Source organism: Balearica regulorum, chromosome 5, assembly GCF_011004875.1.
Source record: "Balearica regulorum gibbericeps isolate bBalReg1 chromosome 5, bBalReg1.pri, whole genome shotgun sequence".
Lineage (NCBI taxonomy): Eukaryota > Metazoa > Chordata > Aves > Gruiformes > Gruidae > Balearica > Balearica regulorum.
The window spans coordinates 65,126,052-65,153,465 of NC_046188.1; the positions used below are offsets into that span (position 1 = coordinate 65,126,052).

General features: G+C 37.4%; 1 protein-coding gene across 1 annotated transcript in view; it reads right to left on the bottom strand.

Annotated features, from left to right (window-relative positions):
• Nucleotides 1-18,037: 18,037 nt before the first annotated feature.
• LOC104633488 (leucine zipper protein 2) overlaps nucleotides 18,038-27,414 on the bottom strand; it is a 204,193-nt gene continuing 194,816 nt past the window's right edge. The window contains exons 11-12 of the mRNA XM_075755336.1: nucleotides 19,334-19,411; nucleotides 18,038-18,681 (exon numbers count right to left, since the gene is read on the bottom strand). Of these exons, the coding sequence (XP_075611451.1) occupies nucleotides 18,577-18,681; nucleotides 19,334-19,411 (183 nt within the window). The 3' untranslated portion in view covers nucleotides 18,038-18,576. The remainder of the gene's footprint in view (nucleotides 18,682-19,333; nucleotides 19,412-27,414) is intronic.

Genomic DNA, 27,414 nt, shown 5'->3' on the forward strand with positions numbered 1-27,414 from the left:
GCATCTGGAAAGTCTTATAAATAACACATCTTGCCCCTTTCCTTTCTAGAATGAACATACATGGCAATTATCCAGCTACTTTTAGGTCTTTAGAAACCTGCTCCCTTTTTTTCAGTGAAGTAGAAGTTTCCCGGGCAAAATCTTCAAAACGAGAGTCAGCATCTCCATGCACCAAGAGGAGTGCCCGTGTGTCCCTGCCGAGCTCTGCTCTGCCCCTAGGAACCCGCATGCTTATTGGGGACAGAATCGTCCCCTCACATTGATCCTTTACGATTTTGCACCTGGATCAAAAAATTCAGGTTTGGTTAGAAATTAAATAAGCATAAAGCATTGGCATTTCAGAAACGCGAAACGGGAAAAAGTGTGACTTTAACAGTGGGAAAGACTCAACTTGCCTGCAGTTCTGAGCAGTGATGTGAGAAATATTGCACTGTACGTATACTCTGTAAATGTTGGATTACGTTTAGATTGTTAATGTAAGTATAAAAAGTTATTTCAGTGAAAATTTGAGGGGCATTACTGCTAATAAGCAAAGGGATATTTTCCATTTCTATGTTATGGAAGAAGCACACACAGTTTTAGCGGTATTTACCTTTAATGTTAAGGCTGGAGGTTGGCCCGCAGAGCGTGTTGATCACTGCAGTGACTGATAGTACCTTCAAAATATCCGTACAGTAAACTGGTATGGCCCAGCCCAGGTCAGCTATTGAAAATAAAAGCTTAAAAAATACCTGGCATGATATAATTTCTTTGCATGTTTAAACAGTCAAAAAGTCAAAAAACATAGTATAAACTATGAAGGAAATTGTCTCATTCACAAATAAAACTGTTGCTAAAAACATGACTTTCCTGCTCTCAAAGTAGATGCATAAAAATTTCTGAGCAAGAAACTTCTTACGTTTTTTCCGTAGAAACTTCTTTCTTGCTGCAGTTGTGACGGGCTTGCAAGCATTGAATGGTCATTACAGAGCATAGTAGAGCTTCTGGTTTATTAAAGCAAAGAAAATAAACCCCAAGTTTCGAAAATAAATATTTAATTAACTAGTTTTAAACTGGAATTTAAGCTGAACTATATGAAAATTAACTATTTTGAAAAGAGTGTCTATGCAGAAGCCTTGTGGCTGCATATGTTGCATAAGCACATTTTTCCATCATTGGGTCTTCATATATCTCCATGTTGTCCACATACACATTTTGAAAGCACTCCATATATTTTCCAGTTTGTTTTTAAGACTTTCCAGTGAGATATAATTCGAAATGAAAACACTAAAAACCTAGTTATTACTAAATTAGTTTCACAAGGTTTTTTACACTCTAACTAACATAGCACACTTTTCATATTAATTTTGTAGTCCAAAATCAGTTTATAATTTGCTGTATATAATCATAGTCAATGTTTGACTTCAGCAGAACTTTGTACAACATTCCCTGCAATTTATATTTCTGGATTGATTTCTAGGACAAATTAACTGACAAAAGGCGTTTATATTTGTCGTCTCAGACTGTTTGGAGAAGGTACACCAAGAAAAGAAAGATCAGACAAACAATGACCTTTAGGTTTGCAGAGCACTCAGAACCTGAGCCTGAAACAGAGATGTGCAGACCCAATTAACCACGACGAGAGACCTGCCAGGGGGTACAGAGAGGTGGGGGGCACCTGGGCGTGCGGCAGTGAGAGCAGGGCTGGACTGTCAGGAGGCACCTGGACCTAAAAGCTGCTGATGCTGGCTGGCTGGATTTAGATGCCATCACATCATGTCTCACATTAAAAAAAAAGATTGTTCTGCAAACTTGAAAACATATGGTGGCTGCTGAAAGGGTAACTCCAATTGGAATCCCACTTCCTTTAGGTGGAAGATTGTCTTTATAAAAAATTAGTTTTATGCAAGGCTTCAAGAATTTCACCATAGCTCCCCTCTGCCCCCCCATTTCATATTTTCCTGTGAAAAGAAACTGTTTTTCAGCACTTATCACCTCACTTCCACACAGTGCCTTCCACCACCTCATCTGAAGGCACCTTCCAGCTTCTTACTACTTACTGTGGGTCACAAGTATGCAACGCAGTTAGGAAAGGGAACAGCTCACACAGCAACAGTTTGGGGTTTGATCACTACCCCACAGCGAGCCCTCCTATACTATATACAGACCTCCCTCTCTGTAGTTGATCCCTTCATACTGATTTGTGAGTCTACAACACATGCTCACACAAGGCTGGACTGCCCTGGAGAAGAAATCCCCTCTGAAAACCCTTTTCTTCTATTCTTTGTTTAGCAGATGCCTGCCAGTTTATCATGTCTTTCACAACATTTTCATGTCTCTTACAGTGCTCTGCAGGTCACACAGAAGACATAATAATCCTTAGTCACTTATAGCTCATCAGGCCCGGAGCTGCTCGTGCGCTGCTTGGCTTTGCAGAGGAGCTGCACAGACCATTTGAGTTCCTGGCTCGCTCCACCTCTCTCCTTTCTCTCTCATTTTGCGAGAGGCTGCTAGGATTACCCAGCCCTAGAACCAATACGCACAGGTTTTCCAAAGACATACAAAGGTTGGATGTGAGCTTACCTCAGGTGTTTGTGAAGGCATGCAGAATGTATTTGGGACTGCTCTGAGGAATAATTAAATTCCAAGAAGTTACTTCTGATCATGAACAATCATATCAAAATTGGTCCATTGTGTTTTGCGTCAGTTTTTCTTGTCTACGGTATTTTCTGCTTCTCTGAATCATTTTCAGTTGTATAATTCTCATCCACTTTCACGCATGGGGATACAACTTACTGTAACGGATATTGTCCATTAGTTTAGCTATGTGAATCTTAAGTTACAATATGGGTTCTGACTTACCAGAATATTTGCTTTGTATGCTGCTCAGCAGCAACAGAAGGTAGGTTATTTATTTCAGATTCTCATGGAAACAGCTGCAGCCGTTTCAGTGGAAATCTCTATTGAATAAGACCTGAAACCGGATCATTTCTTTATTATCATTTCAGGTTAGACTACTTGTTCTGCACCATTGTTTGGCAGATCAAAAGACCTGTCTGTTCTGTTTTCAAAGCAGAGTAAACAATACTGAATTTTACATTTAAACTGTGTGTTACTTTTTAAAATGTACAAGTTAAAAGGAAATAGTTCCATAATAAAAAAAAATAAAAAATAGATCACCTTTAAGAAAGCCTTCATAATATTATGAAAATAGAAGTAGTTTAGATGTCTTAAAATGAGAGTTCAACAAAAATAACTTCATGCTACCTGCCTGCATCCTTTCCCTTGTGTTAGGTTGCAAAAGCATTTTCACTGAACGCGTTTAGCAAATTATGGTTCTTCCAGAAGGTGATAAGGGACAGAGCTCTGCTAATAATTTTAATACATCATAAACCTTCATGTAACTGGATGAAGAATTTGCAAATATAAAAATGTACAGAGCATTAAAAAGAAAGCAGCTATGAAATATAGACACTAATTATGCATGCAGCCCTTAAATTTTGCACAATCGTTTTCATACAATTCAAACTCCCCTTTTACGTTATTCCTAAACTCAGCATTTCAGCCAAAAAATAGTTCTTGTTCAACCTAATTCATTCCCTTTCAAAATAAGAAATGTTATTTCAAGTCTCTTTGAAGCTCTAAATCAGGCTATTATAATGCTGATGACATGCCAAATTTGATAGGATTGAACCTGCTCATAAACTAATTTCATTGGCTGGCAAAGATAAGTCAAAGGCATAAATATGCTCCTTTTTTAATCACCACAAATATTGCTTAATTGTAGATGCAAATCTTAAAAACAGAACCTACATCCAGCTGACAGAATGTTCACAGCTTAACTTTCTCATTAAACAGAAAGATTTACTTCACTGGATGAAGAAAATTCCTTGGATTCTAGGGAAGGAATTTTCAAAAAGTCTGGTTTAAGTTTCACCTTTTATGCTTTCATCCTCTATTACTATCTGAAGAACTTAGCAAGCCTCCTCCTGCAGGAGGCCAATGATGCGTCTCATTAGATGCATCTACATCAGCATTTCAGTTCACATCAGGACTATACTGTTAATCTCCGGATCATCCGCCCTCATGCTGTGTAGTTCACAGAGCAGTGTCATGTCCAAACACAACAGTCGGATTCATTTTGGATGAAAGTAAATCATGGTATTTCTCCAAAGGATGCACCTACTGTGGCCCAACTGCTGATGGGAATTCATTCCACAGGACCAGGTAAAGATAATCCAAAATACAGTCCCTGAAATGCATCGAGAGTGGATGAAGTCATGCCAATGTTGGCGTAATAATCTGTACTTTTGTCTTTGACAGGTGCTTGTACCGAAACTTCAGAGGGCACATGAGGACTTTCACACGACCCCAGGAATGATCCATCCAAAGTCTCTTATTGTAGGCACGGACCTGCCCGTGACTGTGACGTTCCCTAATGACAGCTTCTACACCCAAGGGCACCGCACCCGTTAATGGACAGAGCAGCGAGAGGAGAGGGTACCAGTGCGTGCGTTTTTCCAGCATTAGTACACCCCACAATTTCGGGTGAAATAGGTAACATTTTTGCATGGAAAAAGGAGGAGGAATATTTGTTCCTAGTTTTAACAACTCTCTAATTGAAGGAAAGTGCCCGTAGGAGCTCAGGATCACAGAAGATAAGCAATGAATGAGTTGCATGTTTCCTAGCGTAAGAGAAGAGCTGGCTGTGGGAGGTATATTTAGACAAGTTCGAAGCAAAGAATTTACTTTCTAATTTAGAACAAGATGATCGGAAAGTACAACGAAGCTTGGAAATTGGGAAGAATTTGTGAGGTAATGTAAACATTCATTATTTTCCTTTGATGATTAACTTCTTACAAAAGCTGACTGTGAATAGCAAGGCATCTACATAAATGTGAAAAATATAGCGGGGCTTTTTTTCCACAAGCACTGAGTCATTAATAGACCATAATAATTTGATAATAAGCCAGTGAAATGTAGGATAAAAGAAATGAATCCTCTTCCTTTGTTCATTGATGACTATAAACTTGCTCAGATAAAAAAAAAAAAGTTATGCAGTGAATAAAAATCTGTAATAACATGGTAGCTGACAAGTAAATGTACATCTTCTGGTTTTAAAATGCAATTCAATAAAAAGAAAAAAAAGTAAATGGCTTGAAGAAACTTAGTTGTCATTTGAACTACACTGTTAACATTTAATATGTAATTGATTTGACAGTACAGTGATACACCACCCTCTGAAATCCTTTCCTTAGGACTCTGCTGTGGTTATGAATTTGGATCTGCAGACCATACTCTGGCAAACTGCTTGATGCCCATGGTTCCATTACCAAAGAGAAGAGTGTCTAAAAGGTGGCAGAATGATTAGGGTCAAGATGGTGAGAACAGCAGGGTGAGAATTGAGGGATTTGAACTAAAGCATCTGACTTTCCTGGCCACTGAAGTAAAAACAATCCATGATGCAACTGATCCCCAGCTCTCACCCTCTTTCGCTTGCTAGAAATATCAAATGGAAACAACATATTGCATTCATATTTCCAACTTAATTTCACCCTGGCAAGAGAAACCCCAAAACTTTATTTCAGTTCAAACCCAAACTGACATAAAGAAATATTCAAACAAATTACGGCAACGTGGCCAGAATATTCAAAGGTGTTTAATTGTAGTGGGAGCATCCAAACAACAGACGTAGTTTTGAAATAATGCACAAATATTTTTTCCCCCTGTGTAAGAAATCACTTTCTACTGCAAGCTCTCAAGTTTGGCTACTTGGTTTTGCATTATCAAAAAGAAACCATTTTTGCTTCTTATGTGTACATTCTAGACTTCCACATGCCTTCTCTCCTCTTCTCTGTATGTTCCTTTCCCTTTGCACACCTAGAACTCAGCTCAAAGGAACAAAAACATTATTCATTATAGCATTAAACCCAAGAAAGCCTGGTTGCCTCAGGGTCTGAATTTGAAAGCTTGCTGACCTCTGAGTACAAGAAGGTGCAAACTCCCATCTAACCTCTTCTTCTTTTGGGGCACTTAGACCAATTCTGCAGAGATTTTGGGAGAGAGAGGCACATCAAGGACCTCTGAACAGTTTTAGACTTTCTCTCCCTCATCAACTGTTTATTTTCCTAACACTTAGAGAGTCTTTGAATATCCGAGTCCTTGACTCCTCCAACAAATTTGGCCGAAATGGGCCAACAGGACCAAAAATATCTTCAGCAGATATATGGATAGATAGAGACAAAAAAAAGCGTACTTCACAAGAACCAGCTAAACACCTGGCAACTGAATACTTCTTGCTTATCTTGTCTAAAAAGCCTTTTTTTAAAAAAAAAAAAAAGAAAGAAAATAAATACTTTCATGTTTTTAAATGCTTTAGCTGAAAAGTAAGAATATTGAAAAAGCCTCTAATTTCTTCACCTTCCTTTTTATTTTGTGAATCTTAAGAAATTACCAAGTAACACAGGTGTGCTCAAAGAAAACAGCTTTGCACTACTTATTTCATAAAATAGGAGAACAAATGTTTAATGAAAAGGAAACACAGACAATTTAAAACTTAAACAAGTAAATTAAATATGTTTAAAGTTTATAGACTATCTGTGAGGTAAAAATGTTTAATAGGGTTGAACCAAGATTTATTCTGGTATTTACAAACAGATATTCTTTTAAATATTCAATATCATTCAATTAAACTGCTAAGTAAAATCAAAATACTCATAGTTGTAATAGAAAATCCTCTTTTCCCCTAAGAATTTAGTTCAAATTAAAATGTCTGTTGATACAGCATTAACTCTTACTTCGAGGTTCAAGCAAATCTTTGACAACTGGTACCAGAGGATTATCTAAAAATGTACAAATTGCCACAGAGAAATACTATCTAAAAATCTGTTGCCCTGTTCTTTGAAGCATCTTATTATGATCTTTTGTCAGTGACAGTAGTTTGTGGTAATAAAGGATGCTGGAAAGATAATCCATAGTAGCTCTCTGTTCCTTCAAATTTCATTTCCCTCCCTGCAGTGGGTCCAGGAAATATAACCTTGAAAAGATCGAAGGTATCTTTACATAATTCCTCATCCTGCCAGTGCTGCTGGCCCAGCAAGTCTGGCCAAGACATTAATTGTTGTGAAATGTTTGATATGTGCATTGGGAAGTTGTATAGAATATCTCCACAGCTGTGCATGTTCTCTCTGATAATGTGCTGTCATCCTTTTGTTAACATTTGTACTATAGAAATACAGCTATTTTTATATCTAGAGCTCAGAGGAAGACAGGGAAATATAAGAGATGTAACGCTTGTTTCCCAGTATATAATCACGATGGGCTGCTGTTACAATTGTCAGATTCTCTTTAAAAACATTTCACATTCAGTCCCAAGCACTCTAGGCTCTGAAGTGCTGACAGCATAAAGCTTCTTTATTAATGTTGCAGAACTCCCATGCAAACCAAGACAAGCTCAGCCCTCCTAACGTGACATTTTGGGGAGCAGAAAGAACAAATTCCAGGTCCTTTAACTGCTACAAAACATAAAAGTTGTTGTATCAGAAAGGGAAGAGCGCATGAATTACCGCTCAGCTTGTATCCTCGTCAACTGCATGATTTCCTCCTTGCTGGTATGTGCAATACATGGCAATTGCCCATTCTTTCCCCTTTCCTTTGCCTAATTAATATGAAAAAGATGTTCATTTCCATTATTTGCGAATATTCTTTGCTTCTATAGATGAGACTGTAATTAACGAGTCTGCAAGAAAAGAGAAAAACAAGAAATATGAGTTCTAAATTAATGAGATATTACAGATATTATGGATTAGAGCTGTTCAACCTTGCCAGCTAGAACAATAGCAGGGAGACAATGTCTGCTTTCTTCTGCTTACATTAAAACCATTTTAAATTAAAAGAAACAGATTGAGCGGAGAGGAAAGCTTTTCTTTTATTCCTTCTCCATTAACCTATCATTTCGTGTTTTTTCCCTTTTCCTGCTCAAGATGACAGGAAGGATGTTTGCCTAGCAATGCAATCGGAGGTGACAGGAGAAAGTCGGCGCTCAAAATTACCAGGTTTGACTTTGTAATACATTTCATTGTACCATCAGTCACAAGCTGCCTTCCACATCGTGTCTCAACTCCCTCCAAAACATACGGCTGGTTTCACAGGTAGTCTCTCCCCTCTTTCCCAGTGCGGGGCTGGTGGAAAGCAGAAGAAAGCCGGTGCCCCGTGCGTGCTGGGCAGCAGCATCCCGCCAGCTGAGCCATCCTTTAATTTGGAGAGATACATGCTAGGACAGCAACCAATTTAAAACAGCTCTTCCCGACTGCAACAGATGATGAAAGATAAAACAGAAGCAGGGTGTGCCTAAAACCACCTTGAAAAATGACAGGGGAGCTGCCTCTGATGTACGTACATACTGGGAAATGACAGGGTGAGTCACCTTGTGCTTCTTCTGCGGATTGAGAAACATGACAAAAGAATAAAACAGGTTCTTCAAACATGCAGAGTGAATATGAAGAGAGACATTGCCCATCATTTGACACCTGGTTTAAATGTCTCATTGAACAATAACAATAAGTATCAGACTAGAAAACCAAGGCATTCTTTTTACCATGCGGAGATAGATTTTTTGGTTTTCATTTTTTTTCTTGTCTTCTCTACATTCTGCCCTTATACAGCATGCTCCCCAAGATTTACCTTTCACTGTCCAACTGACAACAAGCCTATTACTATGGCAGGCCAAATCTATTGCTTCCTGACTAACATATCCCAAGTGTAATCTGCTCAAGACATTTTGTAAGGCTTCCAACGTTCACAGCTGAAAACAGTGAAAATCCTTGGAATAAAAAAAACAAAACAGAAAGCACACGAGCTGATTCCTCTCTCAAACTAATCACACTATTGTTTTTTGGGGGGTTGTTTTGGGGTTGTGTTTGGGTTTTTTTGTTTGGTTGTTTGTTTTTTTTTCCTCTTCCCCTCCACCTCTTCTTTAAATAATTAAGAAAAAAGGATCAGGGAAAAAAAAAAAATCGTTCTCCTTTTTCCTTTTCATTTGGACTTCACAAGACTGCTGAAAGGTCTAATTCTCTCTACAAACATTGCAACACACATGCAACAAACATCATCTTGCAAAACCTATGTCACAGATAGTGTTGGGGACAGCCCTTTTGTATTCTGGTCCTACCTGCAGCAAAATAAATCTCCAGAATATGGCTAAGGCTCCTGCATCCTACACTGGGAAATAAGAAATATTGTCCACGGAAGTGAACCAGCTGTCCATTAGCATATCGCTATATATACACACCCGTAGCAACATGCTCCTAGCCTCGGCTGAGTAACATTTTACATGTTTTGAAGCCTGGTTCTCTTGATTTCAGCTAAGCTCTGACAAAAAGGAGGCAGAATAAAAGTGCAGACATCACATAAGTTTTGGTGCATTTTAGCTTTACCTTTTTGGAGGAAGAAAATAGTTTAATTTTGAAGTGAATCCATGATCTTTTACTGATAGGGGGTGCAGCCAACACGAGAGGTCCAAGCCTGCAAAACTGGAAGGCCAGGAGACTTCCGATGAGCATCAGAGCACAGTACAGTGATGTTTTCACAGAGTAAAGGTTAGGTACAAATATGTCACTGTACAAGAACCTGGGGAGGGGAAAATAGTGTCAGTAAAAAAATTTGGACTAGAGAAAAGCCTTCGAGTGCTCCTGTAATAGTAGTTGATTGAATTTGCAGCCTGGCAAGACCATATTCTACTGTGGTGTCTGGTTGGTTGGTTGTTTTCCTCCAAGATCACTAAGGTATGCTTATCATATAAAATATTTCAAATCCAACTTTAAAAGCCGATTTTTGAGAGATAAAAATCCTATCACTCAGGCTATGATTGCCTTTTTAAGTCTGTATTATTGCACTACTTGCGCTTTCTCTACTGTATGAAGTGTGGAAGGGTTGGTGGGTGGGTGTGTGCACATGACTCAACAAATGTATTTAGGAATTAAAAATAGACTAAAAGTATAAAAGACATGTTTAATAACTTGTATTTACACTTAGGTTTCAAAGGTCTTTTCTACAGTCCTTCTAGCTTCACGGAATATGGTAAATCCATTAACACTGAAAGATGTCATGTACAAAACCCTTCTCTTTGGCACCATGAATTAATCTGTCCTTATAGGCATCTAATTATAGGAGCAGCTGAATCTTTTTTGCTTGCTATAAAAACTACATCTGACTCCCAAGTGAATAAACCGCTTTAGAAACTTAAAGGAAAATGTTCTTGTTATGTTAAGAACTGCGTGTTCTGAAAAGGGTGTTGAACTGCCAACGACACCGTTACCAACTGCTACGAGAAAAGCAACACGCACCTTTTTTCCCTCGTTGCCATGATGTAGCATCCTCCTTACCCGGATGCATGCTAGAAGGACTAGACCCATATCAATTGACAAAACAAATCCTTTTTCTCAAAAGTCACTGCCCAAATTATATTCCTTGCTTTCAGCTGTGAAAACAAAAAGCAAACCAAGTCCATAAAATGAATCCAAGCTCATTATTTTGCATTTCAGTCATTAAAAAAATAGGATCACTGAGTTACTCTTCACATCTTCTCTCCTTTACTGTTCTTCATTCAGCCATTAAAATTTGGATCTCTAAAAGTTTTGCAAACCCATGGAAATAAAAAGATTTTCTCAGCCTTTTTTTTTTGCTTTTGCTCTGGCAGGCTTTTCTGAGTTAGTGAATTATTTTTCTCTACATAATAATTCAAACCAGTACGTTTCCCGGAGGATGTTCATTTCTTTTTTTAAGCACATTTTTTTCCTAGTTAAAATGGTATTTGAAAGAGGGAGAAGGAAATGAGGAAAGGAATGAGACAGATGTATCAATCACTGAACAGTTTTAAAGAGCACTGACTACATTATTTCCAACAAATACATTATGTCCTGATTCAGGAATAATAAGAAATTAGATCTCACATATTATGCATGAAATAAATCCAGCTACAACCTCCTTTTTGATCGCCCAGGTCCATCAGGAGAGGAGAAGGGTGGAAAAGCGTAAGAAAGCACCTTCGGGGTACTGCAGGATGCAAATGCAGAGCAACAGCCAAACTAAAAACCCAGGCTGATTTCAACAGACTTTGTAATACGGAGTTGTCATATGCGCACCAAGGACTGGCAATGAAAAATTCATTTCTGATGCAGTACCATTTGCCCCATCAAAGACAGTCCTATGACATTAAGGTTATTATAGCCTGAGAACAAGACCCAGCTGGCACCACTAAATTTAGCTGAACATTAGGCCGTGTGGGAATTTCTTACAGATGGCAGTCATCTCATCTGCACTGGAAAAGGTAAAAGCAATATAATTTCATTACTTGGAGTGAGCCTTTGCCTGTCACATCTGCAGAGCAATGACACCACAAGAAGATTTTCTTAAAGTGTTAGATTTTGCTCAAAAAACTTATAATGGCTTCACTCTGCATGTGAATAACTTCAGAAATGGGTCAGTTTATCAGCAGCTAAAGCCCATATATTTGAGCGTGTTAACTTTGTAGAAGTAATGGATGTTTTATTATTAGCAATCACAAATGTTATCAGAGCTGTAAAGCCATTATTTAGCTTAGCTCTGTTCATTGATTAAAAAGCATTTTTAATTAAAGCTACCAAAATTCTGGTCTCCTTCATTAGTGATATAATGGCATTAAGATGAAAAGGGGTCAGTTTGGGGATTATTTCGTAAGTATTAATTAATTCTATTAATCAACTGTATTTAAGAAATTCTGCCTTAGAAATCAGAGTTAATAGAGAATTATAGCCAAAGTGGGAATCTCGCATTTGTTTGGCTTTAAATTTAGGAACCTAAATTAGAAACCTGATTAACAGGAGGTAAATTCTACCTGCCAAATTCACTTTGAATTTTTGAGTTACTCGGTGTTCAGATTTTAAATTCTGTTGCTCATATTAGTAAGACAGAAAAATACTCACCCAGGAAATCCTGTTCCATCTTCCATGACCCATGATGAAGAAAGAGACAGAAATGAGGAAGGGCTCCAAGTACGTACAAATCTCCAAAATAATTTTATTATTAGTGGTATCTTCCACTGCATTTCTCAAAAGTTCACCGGCTTGAACGTCAACCGAGGCTGCGACGAATTACAAATTCATAAAACCAAGAGTAATAAAATAACACTTTTTAAACAGCATGTTTTCCCGTATCACAGGAAAGATGTAAATTAGTTCTTCTTGTTTAATAGGCACTAAACAAAGTGCATTGAACACTTTTTCTTAACTTTGCCAAGGCTTACAACTCTGAAACAGGTAGTTATGCTTGGTGTAATTTTAAAGGCTTTCATAGAAAAAAGCAACATGGAAACAACTGCTCACCATATCCAATTCCACTTAACCTTGTCTTTAATTACGGAACAAGTGTCACAGCAGTATTTGCTCAGCCGCATGCCTGCCACGGCACCCGAGATAACACTGGGGTTCAACGCTAGTAGTTTGACATGATACCTCAGGCGGGATGTCAGCCGCTCCTCCAGCACCGTCTGCGCCAAATCAGTTGTCCAGGTTCAGCGACCTGAGGACTATGAATAAACGTACCTGCAGAAAATGTCTTTTGTCAATGGGACGTGACCGCTGTATTGTGTTAGCGCCTACTGTCACAAGATTTAATAGCAACATAATCCTTGAAGCCGAGACTTCAGCAGACAGGTTGACAGTGGAAAAGAGTGAAAGATGGGAAGAAGAAAGTGAGAGGTTATTATCTGATGCATAAAATGAAATCCTTCTGAAGATTACATCGCTTTACACTACAGGTCAATATGTGACAAAGACAGATGCTTAACCAAGCGTCTGTTGATACGCCAAAATATTATTTGCTTGTCATTGCGTTAATCAAAAGTATTCCTATTAAGTTACAGCTACAAAGTGAGACATATACGTGACAAATAGCCAGGTTTCCCTGTATTTACTATTATATTGTTTTATTTAAATACTCACCAACTGAGCATTGTATAGAGCCAGGCAGTATGTTAGCAAGATGCGTGTGCGTACGCCTACAGGCATCATTATATCCAGAACCTTGCTCATCTGTTTTCAGGCACAGCTCTAGATTTTTGGCTGTACTATTAAGTAACAAAACCTAGATTTTTGGCCGTACTATTAAGTAACAAAACCTAGATTTTTGGCTGTACTATTAAGGAACGGGTGCAGGCAGATACGGCTTAAGCTCCTGTCTGAGCAAGGCTGCTGTAAATGCATACATTTAGGAGATGCTAGCACCTACAGTTCATGTAGGTACCTAAATACAGACTTAACCGCTGGTTTTGCTAATTTTGGTCTATGGTTTGTTTTGAACATCTGTGAAGCGTCCTGTATCTGTACATAATCAGCAGGCTTTCCCCCCGCCACTACATCCATTTCTGACAGTAATTTCAAATGAACGGTCACTTCTGTTTACTTTCATTTAGTTCCGCATAGCTTGGTCACTACGTACCAATACATAATTCTAATCTCTTGCAATTAGCGTTAATTACAGTATGCGAATCTAAAAAATTGAACTATTAATCATGATAAAGTACAAAGAGATCACTACATCATTGCTGTAGTACAAGGTTGAACGTGCTGTGGAAAAATAAAATACTCATTATCTCTCTTGCTTTTCTGGATCAGAAGAAGAATAAAGAATTTTGGACACTATTGTTTTACTGTGTAAATCAAGGTGAAAGCATATTGTACTTGAAAACAACTCCCAGAAATTTCAGGAAAAAAATATGCTCAGTTAGAGAACACAGTTAATGACTGTCAGGAAAGTTTTGTGTGTCTGGTAATTACGTATGTGATTTACTTTAGCCATGAGTTGTTTCATGTCTTGAATGAAGGTAAAAATTATGAAGTTAAAATATTGCAGTACAATCAAGTTAGTGTTTTATAGGTCATTAATTTGCATAGTCTTGAATCACAGCACCATTAAGAATATTTTGGAAGAACAAGTTAGTGGTCTCTGGGTATGGCTAACATTTAAGGTTTGTTTGAGGTTTTTTAATTATTCATTTAAATAAATCAATAATTCTTGCGTAGCAGTGCATTTTAATATATATTTAATCACAAGTGTGTCGACTGCAGTTGACTGCTTGGTCAACTCTAAAAAGAAAGACTAAAAGTAAAATAAAATGGCAGCTACCAAGTAGGATTGCAAATGCAGACTTTGCTATCTATTTTTGTCATGAAATAGTTTTCTTTTGTCTTTTTAAGTAGAGTCAAAATAGGAATTTTTCTTATAGACAGCTTGTCAAAATATATAGAAAAAATGAATGCTCAAACTACATAAAATAGAAGACAGACAAATAAAATAGGTATTTTCTAGCTATTATTAACTGGTTTGAGATTTTTCCAGAAATCCAGCCATTTCTGGAGCTTCCCTTTAGGAATTCATATTTGATTTTTTTTTTTCAAGAAGCAAAGAAAATGTGCTAATATTTCATATGCTTTTATAACATTTTTTTAATCTAAGGATCTGTCTTAAAAAAATTAAACTATCTTGTCCCATATTGATATCTTCGCATTATAGGAAGTAAAGTATCATATCACTCGTACTGAAGTGCAGAAGTGAGAGTGAGACAGCTTCCCCAAAGCCACAAGGACAGGCGGAGGCATAGAACTCAATGTATCTTAAGTTTAATGTTCTAAGACTTAGTGAGAGCCTCCTCCCCCTCACATTGAAAGAAAATTGTATTTAAATGGAGAAGTCAGTCCTTCCGACCACTTTGTAACACATGTATCTGAACTGGACCGCCACTGTAATTTTTGGCTTTTCAAAGCCCATTTTTTCTGGAAAAAAACCCCACAAACTTCACAGGTCATTGTGTAAGTAAATGAAAAACGCTCTCTGTATATAAAATTCAGCACAAAAGGTGAAAAATGAACTGGATTTCACATTCTTCATTCTTAACCAGGGCAGCACTGAGACTTATTTTCGTGCATCCTGACGATTAAAACACAAATCAAATCTAATCGAATGCATATGTTCACTCTAGCGAGATGATCTACTATGTTCTACTGCAGAAAATGATCCATTTTAAATACAAAGAGGCTTAAACAAGATTTCAACAAGAAAAGTAGAGGAATTCAGTCTTCTGTTTTTATATACAGGCATAGAAGGTTGGAAATTATCTAAACTCCATCTCATTCTCTTACAAAAGAGAGTACGTTTGGCCTACTCTTAAACTGGAAATTAAATTGTTTTTAACTGCTAAACTTTGCAATATCTAATAGAAAAGCGTTTTGTCTCCTTACGTGCAATCCTTATTTGCAAAGAGAAGGATACGGTTCATGACCTGGTTGCCAGGCAACTGCCCGGAATTACCAACATTTTCCTAAGATGTGCTGCCCTGTGGTGTGGGGAGTCTGCGCAGGGACACAGACCCAGCGACACGGTTCCCTCTGAACCTGATCAGAAAAGAGTTTTAGCTTCTAGAGAAACCAAGTGTGACGGTGACGTAAATTGCATAGGCTGAAGTTCCTTTATGTCCATGTTCTTTATAATGTTGAGTAGCTACAAATCAGAGGAAATAGCAAGGTAGGTCTGCTTAGCTGCGTCCCAGCGCTGGGATGTGAAACTAGAAAGAATGGTTATTGAGCCGCTGAGGGAAAAGAGACACACCTTTGCTAGTGATGTGCAATGCTAATACTTGGAGGCATTATTGTGAGGGGATTTTTTTTTATTATTACTTTTCAAAATCCTTGATATTTACCACACAAACTCTTATACATTCCAATGTCCTCTCTAAAATATTTTTTTTTTAATGTATGAATTGAAAAGAAGTTTCCTTTCAAACTGAAGAGATGTTAATATGGTTTTGAACTGCCTTCCTCCGAGATACAACCATCAAGGATAGCTTTAACTTCAGATTTGTGCCAACCTCTCGATACACGACTGGAATCTTCAGAATAACAATATTTGTTAAGCTATACCTACAAAATATATCCGATATACCTACACCATATACAGATAAAAGATTAATTTATCCATCATTATTTTTCTTAATTTGGTATCATTATGTGGGTTATTCTAAAAATAGCAGGTATGAAGATACGCAGGAATACCCCCAGTCATCATCTTCAAGAAGTGAAACTGTTAATCACACTGAAAATCAGTGGCAAAGACTGTCCCATCCGAAGATAGTCAAGTAATTCTCAGACTAGACATAATTGATTTCTACAGCTTTAATCAAAGCAAGAGGATTACTTCTCCCCATCAATGTGGTTTTATTCAGTTCTGTCTCACCTGATCTTTACCGTCACCTAGGAAAAGGGACATACAGAAGTGAAAGCATACACGCACACAAACATACCCCAGATCACGATCCCACGACTAGAGAAAAGCGTCTAACAATAAACCTTTTGGAAACAAAACAAAACATAACCTCACAACACCCCACTTACCCCAATATTTTGTGTTGTTTTTCTGATGGTAAACAGATTTATTAAATTAATTATCTGGTAGTGAAATACCAATTAAATGATCCACATTCCCAGAAAGCAGAGGGCTGCTCAACCATTCACTGGTTCCACGTATGTTAAAAAATAAGTTAATAAATAAAAGCAAGCTAGATTGTTACTGACTTAGAAGGTACAGGTTTTTCACGTTGTGGACATGAACCCCAAGCCATCCCCTGACACAGCAGTAATAAGCAGTTATAACAGCCGTAGATATGCTGTCAGCACTGCTGAATTCTTTAGAAAGGTGAAACGAACACCAGGTAGACGGCTTACCTCATTCCTCTGGGACACATACGTGAAGATCCATGTCCTTTAAAGACAGATGACTGAAACAGTTTCAGTGACCTTTTCAGCCCATACCTCAGATATTTCAACCATATGCAAAGAAATGTTGGGTTTGACATAACAAGAAAGTAGCGCCAGCTGTACATATGACACAATCACAAGCCTCTTGCTCACTGAAACCGTGGCCCGCATTTGCCTGAAACAAAGTCATATTGTATTTGATAGGTACAATTTGATGATGATTGAGTTTAGGATCAATTGGGAAAAGCCACCTCTCTTCTGATTACTTTTGTGGCCAGGATTTCACTTCTTTTAACATTTATCAGGGATAATATTTTCTTTGACAGTGTGCAACTTTGCTGAGTAGCACTTCACCATCATTTGGTCAGCTTATGAGTTTCTTTTCTTTTTAAAGTCATTGAAATTTCTCCAGGCAGAGCAACCTACCATTCTGCAATAGCTACCTTTGAGCGGAGGAGCATATACAAAATGCCAGTGTGAAATATTACTCACAGCGGTAAGGAACACATAGCTATTGGATGAGACTGTCGAAGGATAAGTAAAATCTTAAAAGCTAAAACTGGAGCAGAGAGCACCACTAAACGAAACAAAAATTTGTCTATTTGCTTTTTAAACTGATTCAAAAGCAAGGAAAAGAAAACCAATATAAGTAAATTACTTTCAATCTAGTAAAAGTTGTAACGTGTGGCTGCGTGTAGTAAGAGGAAGGTGGGAGTTTACGAGTTACAACTGCTTAAAACACTTAATGGGAGAGGAAAGCATAAAAGAATTGCAGCACGCAATTAACTGTTCCTAAGGCACTAGTTCTTGAAAGAACTAGTTCTCAACAAGATGAGGCATATGAATTCCTAAATTAGACCAATAATGACATAGACACTAAGCAGCAAAAGCATTCTCTCTTCCTTCTCCTCCCTTCCTTTCTGCTTTCTTGTCATACAGTATGTGACCCGTGAGAAACTGGAAGAACCCTGGGAGTCACAGAGCTTACCCCAACCAAAATGTTCCTCTCTGCTGGAGTGACCAAGGGCCATCTGCAGTGGACAAACGGGGGTTTTTGCCATTTAAATGATATTTATCCTGATGAGATCAGCACAAATATAAGGGGTGGAACTGACTTCCCATGACTGGTACCCACGCTATAAAATTTTAACTCCGTTCCACCTGCAAACATTTTAGCTGGAATCCCAAAAGCCATAACTCACTCTATCTCCATCCCTTTAACTGCATTTCTGTCAACGCTTCAGTGCTCAAAAATGGACTAGTTGTAATAGCAGTTAGAAAAAAAAAAACCCCAACCAAACATCTTTTATTGTTTGGGTAAGCAGATTTGCAATGGTATTACTGAAAGGTAAGTATACATGGCCCCCACTGTTCCGTTTTTACAGTTGCTCTTACAAGTCCTATTGTACTTCAACTATGTGTACACAAATATTTTTTCCCCACGTTAACTGCCCCTTAATTCTTAACTTGATTTAAAACCTAAACTGCCATAAATGTACATGAAATACAACAGACTGAGAAAATACTTGAGAATGGCTGTTGTTTACCAGGAAACGAATTTATAGTATGCAGTTACTGATCAGGTAGAACAAGAGTTCAAAAACGGGACTGTATTACAAAGCATTTCTTCAAACATCCATTTTGGATTATTGCTGAAAAGTACTAATCGGTCTATTCTAGACTAATTTACAAACATTGATAAAACAGTGAAAAATGCATGCTTTAGAAACCTGGTACATTTCATGCCTCTGGACTAAGAAGAATATGAAGATGAAAGCAAGCGATGGGCATTTTTAACGTAGATTAGTAGCGCTTAGAGGTTTTTTCCTTTTGTACTAACAGACTTTTCCATTTTTTTCTCATTTCTTTCAGGTGATATTTTATCTTCGGGTTTGGTCCACGGAGGGCTGTGCAACTTCTGTTGAAGGTGAAAATAGCATCAGTGTAAGCATTGCGTACAAATAAAAAAAGTATCTTAAAAATCCACGGCAATAGTTCACACAGAACTGTATTTCTGTTAAATTGATGTACCGGTCTTAAACTACTATAACAGAATATGCTATTTGTCAACTGTGTCTAGAGAAGGATTCTGATCTCTACTTAAAAAACCCCATATTTAACAATTTTTGACAGTGCAAAACCATAAAAGTCTGATGCCGCTTTATAATCCTGGTGATTTTTCTCTTGGTCTATCAAATGAAGAGCTCAGACGTACAACTTGCTTAAAACTTTTCTGTTGGTAACACGGCTGCATTCAGCTTCACATAATTGCAGATATAGAATTGTTTTGGAAATCTCTCCCTTCTCCTGTTCCCAGGGCTATGGATATCTCGTTATTAAATTCAGTCATTTGACTACAAGGATAGTCCAGTTCTTCAAGTATTAAATAGTTTTGCAACCAGAAGCCATTTTGAACAGATGAAATGCAATCAGGTACAGTCAAAACCTGAACTGAGTAAGCAGTCCTGTTTCAAAAGCATTAACGTAGAATGCGTAAATATAGTTCAAGTAATTGCACGCTTTACAAGACCTTTCAATAAAAGCCCAAGAATTACTCAGAAACAGAATACCTGAAAGCTTGTCTCTCTTTCTGCTGTCTTCAAATGAGATGTTGAATTATTGCGATTCCCCAAACATGTCTTGCCAACCTGTCAATAGAAACGTCAGAGATAATTACTTTGTATTTTTTCCTAAAATATTACTGGTTTTCCTAAAAAAAAAAAAAAAAAATCACACAGGTTTTTTTTGGCCTAGTTGATGAAATGGAACAAAATAAAATTTCATAGCTAAGTGAACCCCACACTCTCATCATCCCTGTAGTAGACTAATGTGGCTGCAAGTTTAACAACTTAACATTTATCTAGCTTTTTTTTCCCCTCACATTTAAATCTCATCACAAACAGTGAAGTTTATTCCTACAGTGGTCCCATGGCACAGATAAGTAACTATAATTGTCTGTTGTGGGTGAGGAAATAGTAACAAACAGCTTAAAACTGGCATTACAGTTAAGACTTCTCTATTACTATTCTCTTGTCTAAACTGCTAGATCTCTTAGGTATAATAATCCCTGAGTGGGGATATGTATAATAATTCCCTGAATGGGGAAGTCAGATGACTCTAAAGGTATGGAAAAGCTTGTTAGATTCATTGCTGCTATTTTATTCCAGCAATAACGTCATTTTATTTGCCAATATGCTTTTTAATATTGGGGAAAAGAGAGTTGAACAGCGTAAATAAAATTAATTACACAGTTGATTTTAGAACCAAAGAGATCTTATGTTATGAGTCTGAAGTACAGATTTACCCAGCACTGAAATTTCTGCTGTCATTAAAGTCCGTTCAGGAGTGGGACTAATGATGCCATAGGCAAAGAAATTAAAAGGTGAAATACAGTAAAATATTGATAATCTTTAGTCATTACTTTAAAATGTGTTCACATTGGAATGTCTCTACCTGTTTTGCTATTAAAACTGATACATATAAATGGAGTGAAAAAAAATGAGGGATTTTTAAGTTTTAAGTCATCAAGACTCTTTCCAACATAACAGTAATTTTGTTTATTTTAAATTTTAACATAACTCTTCCTCTGAAAAGTTTCCTGTTTAGCATAAGCCCTTGAAGATTTTTCAAGCTGAGTCAAGCCTCGATAGAGTATGTTTTACACATCAGACATAATCCAACATACTAATTAAATAAGGTGAAGAAATCATTAGTATGTGGACATGAGCTTTGCTGATAGAAATATGAATGGAAATGTGCTGTGAACAGAAACTCCCAATAATATCCACTACAAGGTTTGCTGGCATTTCTGCAACTTTTTTTTTTTTTTTTTTTTTTAACCTTATGGTTGATAACATTGGTCTAGGACAGAATAAGCTATTCGTGTCTAGGAGAGCAAAGGAATCATGACCAAAAAGAGAAAAACAATTCTACACGGTATGTTTTGAGGCATTTTTTGAAAAGACTTAAGAAAACAGAAAGTAAATCCGAATTCATCCTATAGCAGCTTAAATCATGACATGATAAAAATTATCTCGCTCAGTAGAGAACACTGAAAATAAACACCCTAAGGTCAAAATTAAATATCAAGAAATTTTATAAATGTCCTTTCAGTAGAAATGACATTAGATTGGAGTTAATTAAATAGTAAGAGATTGACAAGGGGGAAGAAAATTCATTAAGTTTTTGCACTTGAGAAATTCTGACAGTCCCTTGCCTGTAAGAAAGTTGATCTATGAACAGGTGTGAATACGAAAATGAAACATGTTATTAAGAAAACTACTCGGAGAGGAGACGGCTGCCTCCCTCCTGAAAGCTTCTGGAGAGATGGTGGTACTGCCAAGGATTTTATGGTACCTCAGGGGGGTTTTAGTCATGTTTAAGCTACCGAAGTGAGCCTCCGAGGTGGTGCAATTGAAGTGATCGATGGCGGGGACTCTTTTTCAAGTTCTTCCCACTACACACAATAGCTAAGAAAGGTTGGATTAATATTACGTAAAAGGGAATAATCAGCATAGTATTGATAAAAAAATAATCTATTTATAAAGCACCTACTCCTCCTTGCAAAGATAAGGAATTCTTAATAAAATTTTAATACTTCAAAAGCTTAAAAGTGTGGTCCTGGCAGAACTCGTATTTAATGTATTTACTAGTGAGCTAGATTAAAAAAATGTTTTCAGCTTAGTCACGTTTAGAAAAATTTGAGGATTCTAGGAGAGAAGCTTGAGGACAAAAGATGTTATGGGTCAAAAGACAGAACAGCATCTCAGGTTGTGCAATGAAGAGGACAGAAATAACGCTAATGAAATATAAGATCATTTACAAATCCATAATTCACTCTATACACTGAAAAAATTCAGGTAACCTGTTTCCCCAAGACAAACCACAGGAGATAGGAATCCAAAAATATTAATTGAAATTAATAAAAATATAGGTCAACTATAAGACATATACAAAAGAAAAATGAAAACAAAAAAAAGTTGCCTTAGAGAAAATAAAAGCTAATGATAAAAACAATGTTTTGTAAGTGACTAAGCTTTCATGCTCTTTCCATAGACCAGATAACAAAGGCCATCTTGGTAGGAAAAGAGAAGTGAAGACTTGCGTCTGTAGTATTTCATATTTTTTCACTCACAGTTGTTTTCCTTTTTAGTAACACACCATACGAATCACTGCTGGAGAACAATAGTAGAATGGGACATTCTTCTAAACAAAGCAACTCCTATGTCTTTATGTTGTTAAAGTGTAAAGCATTCATTATTGATTCCTTGTCACAGTGAAATCCTGTATATCATTAACAAATAAATTACAGATTGAGCAACGGCGATGACTTGCAATATGCCGTCAGTCAACAGCAGTTCGATAGCCAGAACTGTAACCAGCGGCTGCGGGTGAGCTGCGGCGTCCACTGGCCTCTGGCTTTAAGTCAGGTCAGTTCCTAAAGCTGAGACATATGGGAAGAACAGCATCTTCTGCCGTAACTGCAAGCTGCTTTCACACAACCTAAACTCAATCCCTTACATATAGACCCTCACGCGTATTTACAAACACATGCATCTATATACACCTACATGTATATTTATGTGCATATGCATACATATACACCCACAAATGTGTAGGTATTTGTGCACGTATATGTATATATTAGCACATAAATATACAAACATCCCCTTTACCTCAGCTAAAGACCACCTCAAACAAATGGGAACATATAAAACCAATGCACTACGATAGCTTTCACAGCCATGAGTGACATACTGACAAAAAAAGCCAAATATGGACCTTTTTTTTTTTTTTCTAGTTCCCTCTGTGCCAAGTGGTGGAAAGATTGCTTTGTGTGCTCTTCTGTGTGAGTGTGTCTTTCTGTCAGATTCACTCCTGTGAGACGTACCCTAATTACAAAACTACAGAATGATGGCTTGACATGGTGGAGACCAGCAAAAAACAAAAATAATTGCTTTTGGAAAATAAAGGGGTTGAAACATCAGCGTGGTTTTTCTATTTTATGAAGATGAGATTTTAGAAGTGCCTGCTGGAAAAGACACTGGGATTTTGCCAAGTTTTGAATCGAGATTTCAGCATGTCAGGGACTCGACGGCAAACTCGTACCTCTGTGTTTCTCCCACGAGAGCAGGCACTCCAGCTGCCACTGTCTGGAGACGTGAGGAAGGGGAGAGGAATGGGCAGATGCCACCTCTGGAAGCCTCTATGCAGGACACTTACATTTCCAGCTCATGCACAAACCCTCTAATGCCACGAAATAAAGCAGATCGCACCTTTACACCTCCTAACTTGCTGTCTTCACTCCCTGCACCGCCAATGAGGAGGAAGCCCAGTACGAAATGGTACCCCCCTCAATGTATGCTTGTACAGACATACATACATCTGGGCAAAAAGTAGCTTCCCCATTTCTCTCAGAGAAGATCAGTCGCTGTTCTTCCAAAGAATTAATATTTTTTTAGAAAGATTATTATTAGGAAAGCTAATACAATGCTAAGACGATAAGAAAAGACTAAAAACATTCAAGTAGAAATAATGTTCAGAAGGTAAAAAAAAAAAAAAAAAAGGAAGGCATTAAGTGCCAGGAAAACAACAAAACAAAAAAAGGTCACAAGTCAGTCGTCTTAGCTTAATGCGACTCCATTGACTTCTCTTGTACCGTCATAATGAAGCAGGTTGTAATTTAAAATCTTGTGAGCAATACTTCAAAGATGCTCTGGTTTTCATGCCAAGCATAACACGACATTTCACGATAGGAACTGTTTCCCCGGCTGTTGTGCAGAAAGCTATATGGAGAGGAGTGGGAACATCGCACAGAAGATGACAGAGTTTTGTCTGCACATAATCTCTATTGGTCACAGGTAAGTTTTACATCTGTGCTGGCTTCACGGAGGACAGGGAACAGGCACTACTGTTCTGTCACCATCTGAACAAGTCCCAGGTAACTCAGCAACAGTCTCATATATCTCAACCTCGGTGTAATGATTTAAAGTTTGGAATAAATATGAAACCGTTTCTTGTGAGTGCCCCTCCTTAGCGCTCCACAGAAGTTCATCCAGGGTCTTAAGCTACTCATCAAAATTTTTTTTAAAATGGAAAAATTTCTAATAGCCAGGGGAAAATGAAGGCAGCATACGATGACTGCCCTTTGTCCCTTAGCTGGTGTCTTTCCCGGGATCCAGAAGTGTAGTATGTGGCTCTAGGGTCAACAGAATTATACAACATAATAGTGTTGGTTATTTTCTTGTTTGTGCCGAGAGTGACAGGTGAAGAAAGAATACAGATCAAGTGACAGGTGGGTAAAGAATGCAGATCAAAAGGCAGAGGACATGGCAGAGGCCAACAAGACTAAATACCTGGGAAGCTATAAAGTAAGGAGAAGATAATTCAACATGCATGCTTTGGTCTAGCTGAAAATTATTGATGAGCAAAATATTGCAACATTAAAACCAGTGCAAATTATTGTTAGCATGGTAAAAAGATGTCTTTTAAGGCAAGATCATGATAAAAATACTTCAGCATACTGTTTTGCATTTAACGGAACTGACAGCCAAGCAGCTAACAATATTCTAAAATTCTAACTTCATTACCAAAGTCTATTTCCTGCCCCTGGCTCTTGAACAAAATGGGCAGTTTATCCTTAACTACGTTCTGTGCTTTCTTCTGCCTTCCTTTAAGGACCCTGAAGGTGGCGGTTTCAAAGGGAAGGGGGATGGTAGACTAACTCCCAGTCCCATTCAGAAGCACAATCCCCATGTTCCCTGTATCAGTACACTACTGCAATGCCCAATATTTGACAAAAACCAAATGTGGCCTACAGGCATTTAAAACACAGCACAAGCTAAATGCATTTTTACACTAAATTCTCAATTCTCCAGTTTCTCATTATGCTTTAAACTGATGGTTTGGAGATTCAGTTAGTATTTGCTCCGTTCATTGGCCACAAACAATTGGCCTCACCAGGCTGGAAGGAACATTTGGACCATTTCATTGTTTTCCTCACCCAGCTAAGCGTAACAATTACTAAAGCTTGAACTGCAACTGTCACATTTGTAGGTTTATCAGAGATGAAGAGGGATTCTTCTGTTCCTAAAGGCTTACCAATCAAGTACATTTTGTCCCAGGTCCATTAGCATGTGCCCGCACAGGCAACTTCCTCCTTCCAGATTAAGAAAGCAAACCTTCAATACTTATAATCACAGCCAGTATTTATCCACGTACATGGTTATTAAGTAAATGATGACTAGTCCTTGAAGTAGTTTTATGACTCAGAGCAGTGAAACAACTCAGAAAGATGGATTTCTCTGAAGCTTATCGTCTTGCCTCCTCTTTTTTCCCCCCTTCCCCAATATTTCCTTATTTTAACAAGAGTTATAATTTAACATGTTGTATCTAACCATTAGTGATAGATCCCAGAATTTCACCCATGAATGAATTAATTTTACAGAATAAACTCCAGATTTTATGTGCAGAAGCATTCTTTAACCTTACCATTAAGTTGTTCTGACTATTTCCACTATGTCTGCCATGTATTTTGTAATTATTGGCATATTCGCAAGACAAACATTGTATTCATTAAATTACATATGATGTATTTTTATCGTAAAACATCAAGAAGGCTCTAATGTTTGAACACTGAACTTTAAAAGCTCTAACATGCAGTCAGAATTCCAAGCAGTGAAAGCTAAACCCTTCTAAGGAAAAGGCTTCAGGAAAAAGAAATTCTGGAAAATTTTATTCAATTTTGCCATTTCACTGTTTTCATTGTTATTAACGCTTTTCAAATTGCATGGTTTCTTCTTAATATCACCTTAAAATGTAGTTTGGCTGACATGTACAATCTTCATGACTAAGCACAATGGAAGTCTTAATTATAATTATCTTCTACATGGTAGAGAATCAGTTAAATCAAATTTATTGATGTTGAATGCTTGTTACTTGCTTTACGTACATTTTAAGAAACACATTAATGATCTATTTCTGTTTGTAAAATAAAATTTTCATACAAGTGCATTTTGCCTTAAGCAATACAGTTTGTATATACAAGAGGAAGAAAATATTGGGAACAGTCAGCAAGACATTTAACAAGACAGAAAAATCGAGGCGGGGCTTATGTCTTGAAATACTGTGCCACCTTGATCAATTTAGTGTGCAGTTTGATTAACAAAGTATTTCTGTATGAAATGCTGGTTATAAAATATGCAGCTTGATCAGTAAAGTATGCAAAATTTCAGAAGTTACAGTAGTCAGTTCACCTAGTGAATTATACAGCAGAGCTGGAGAGGTTCACAGCTGGATGTATAAATTATAAAGGTGGATCAGCCAAGTGTGCATCTTCATTTAAAAAGAATTTTCAAAAAGTCAGTTAAAATTCAGCATATCCCTTGACTATTAAACTATGCAATTTGATCTGCAAACTACTGAACAATGTAACTAGAAGGGTATTCCACTGCAACAACGCAGCAAAGAAGAACTGGCTTTATTGCTCAAATAATCATCCAACGTATCACAAGTGGACAGGAAATCAAGAAGTTGAAATAAGTGATATTATATTCAGCTTGTACAGTTAGAAAATAATTCCACTGCTGCTAAAGGGTACCATACAGATTTAGTAGACCAAACATTGCAGCGTCAGCATTCCTTTGCATCACTACAGACCTCCTTTTGGCTTCAGCGGGCACTAAAGCAGGTATGCGGGATGTTTGTAGAGTACAATGGAGGAGAAAGTACTGAGCTAGTTCTGAAGAAACTAAACCAGGTACGAGAAAAAAGGATGGCATGGTTAGGTCAACTGACAAACTAGGTATCTTAGTCATCGTTAGCCAAGTTATGTCCACAGTTTATTCAGGGACAGGTTTTATCAGATTTGCTCGTGAATTTATATTACAGATCTGTATTTCGATCTCCTTTCACCCTCATTGTTTAGAGGAAAGCTATGGAGCAAGATCTATGTGTGTTTTGATAAGACACCTCTGCAGTTCTTCATATCCTTCTCCTATTTTAGAGCACAGTGTACTGAGTGGATGGCTATACTAAGGTGATGAAACTTCTTATGAGCTTCGTAGTCTTCATTTAGGGAACAGAATTACTGAATACACTTTAAGAATTGTATCAGGTGGAAATTTTGTCACAATGATGATTTCTTTTTTCTCTCATTACTCCCTTGGGAAAGCAATGGGCGAGTACAATGTGATCAAAGATCTGCAATTGAAACTGATAGAGAAAAATGAAGCAAAATGCTGTGGTTGCTTAGAAACATGTACAAGTTTTGCTCCAATACTCAGTGTCCTTTGTCACTGAATGATTAATGAACATGCAGTATTTGTTTACTGCAGGAAATTAAGGCAGTAAATAAAAGCACTATCACTTTTATTTATCAGAGAAGACTCTACAAGGACAAAGAGCATGAAATCTAAGATGAAAACAGAGAACAAAGAATCACTTTATAAATTGTTCGATGTTTTAGTACCTTCAAATAGGTGGTTTTAAATGACGCATAAGAATTAATTTTAAATGTGTTACATGCATAAGAATTATTTGATATGAAAAATGGACAAAGTACATTCTGGTGTAAAAGCCAAAAAAGTTCTCAAAAGCTTTTGGGAAGAGGGAAAAGAGCTCTGCAGAATTCTGGTTCTGCACAGAGACTTTC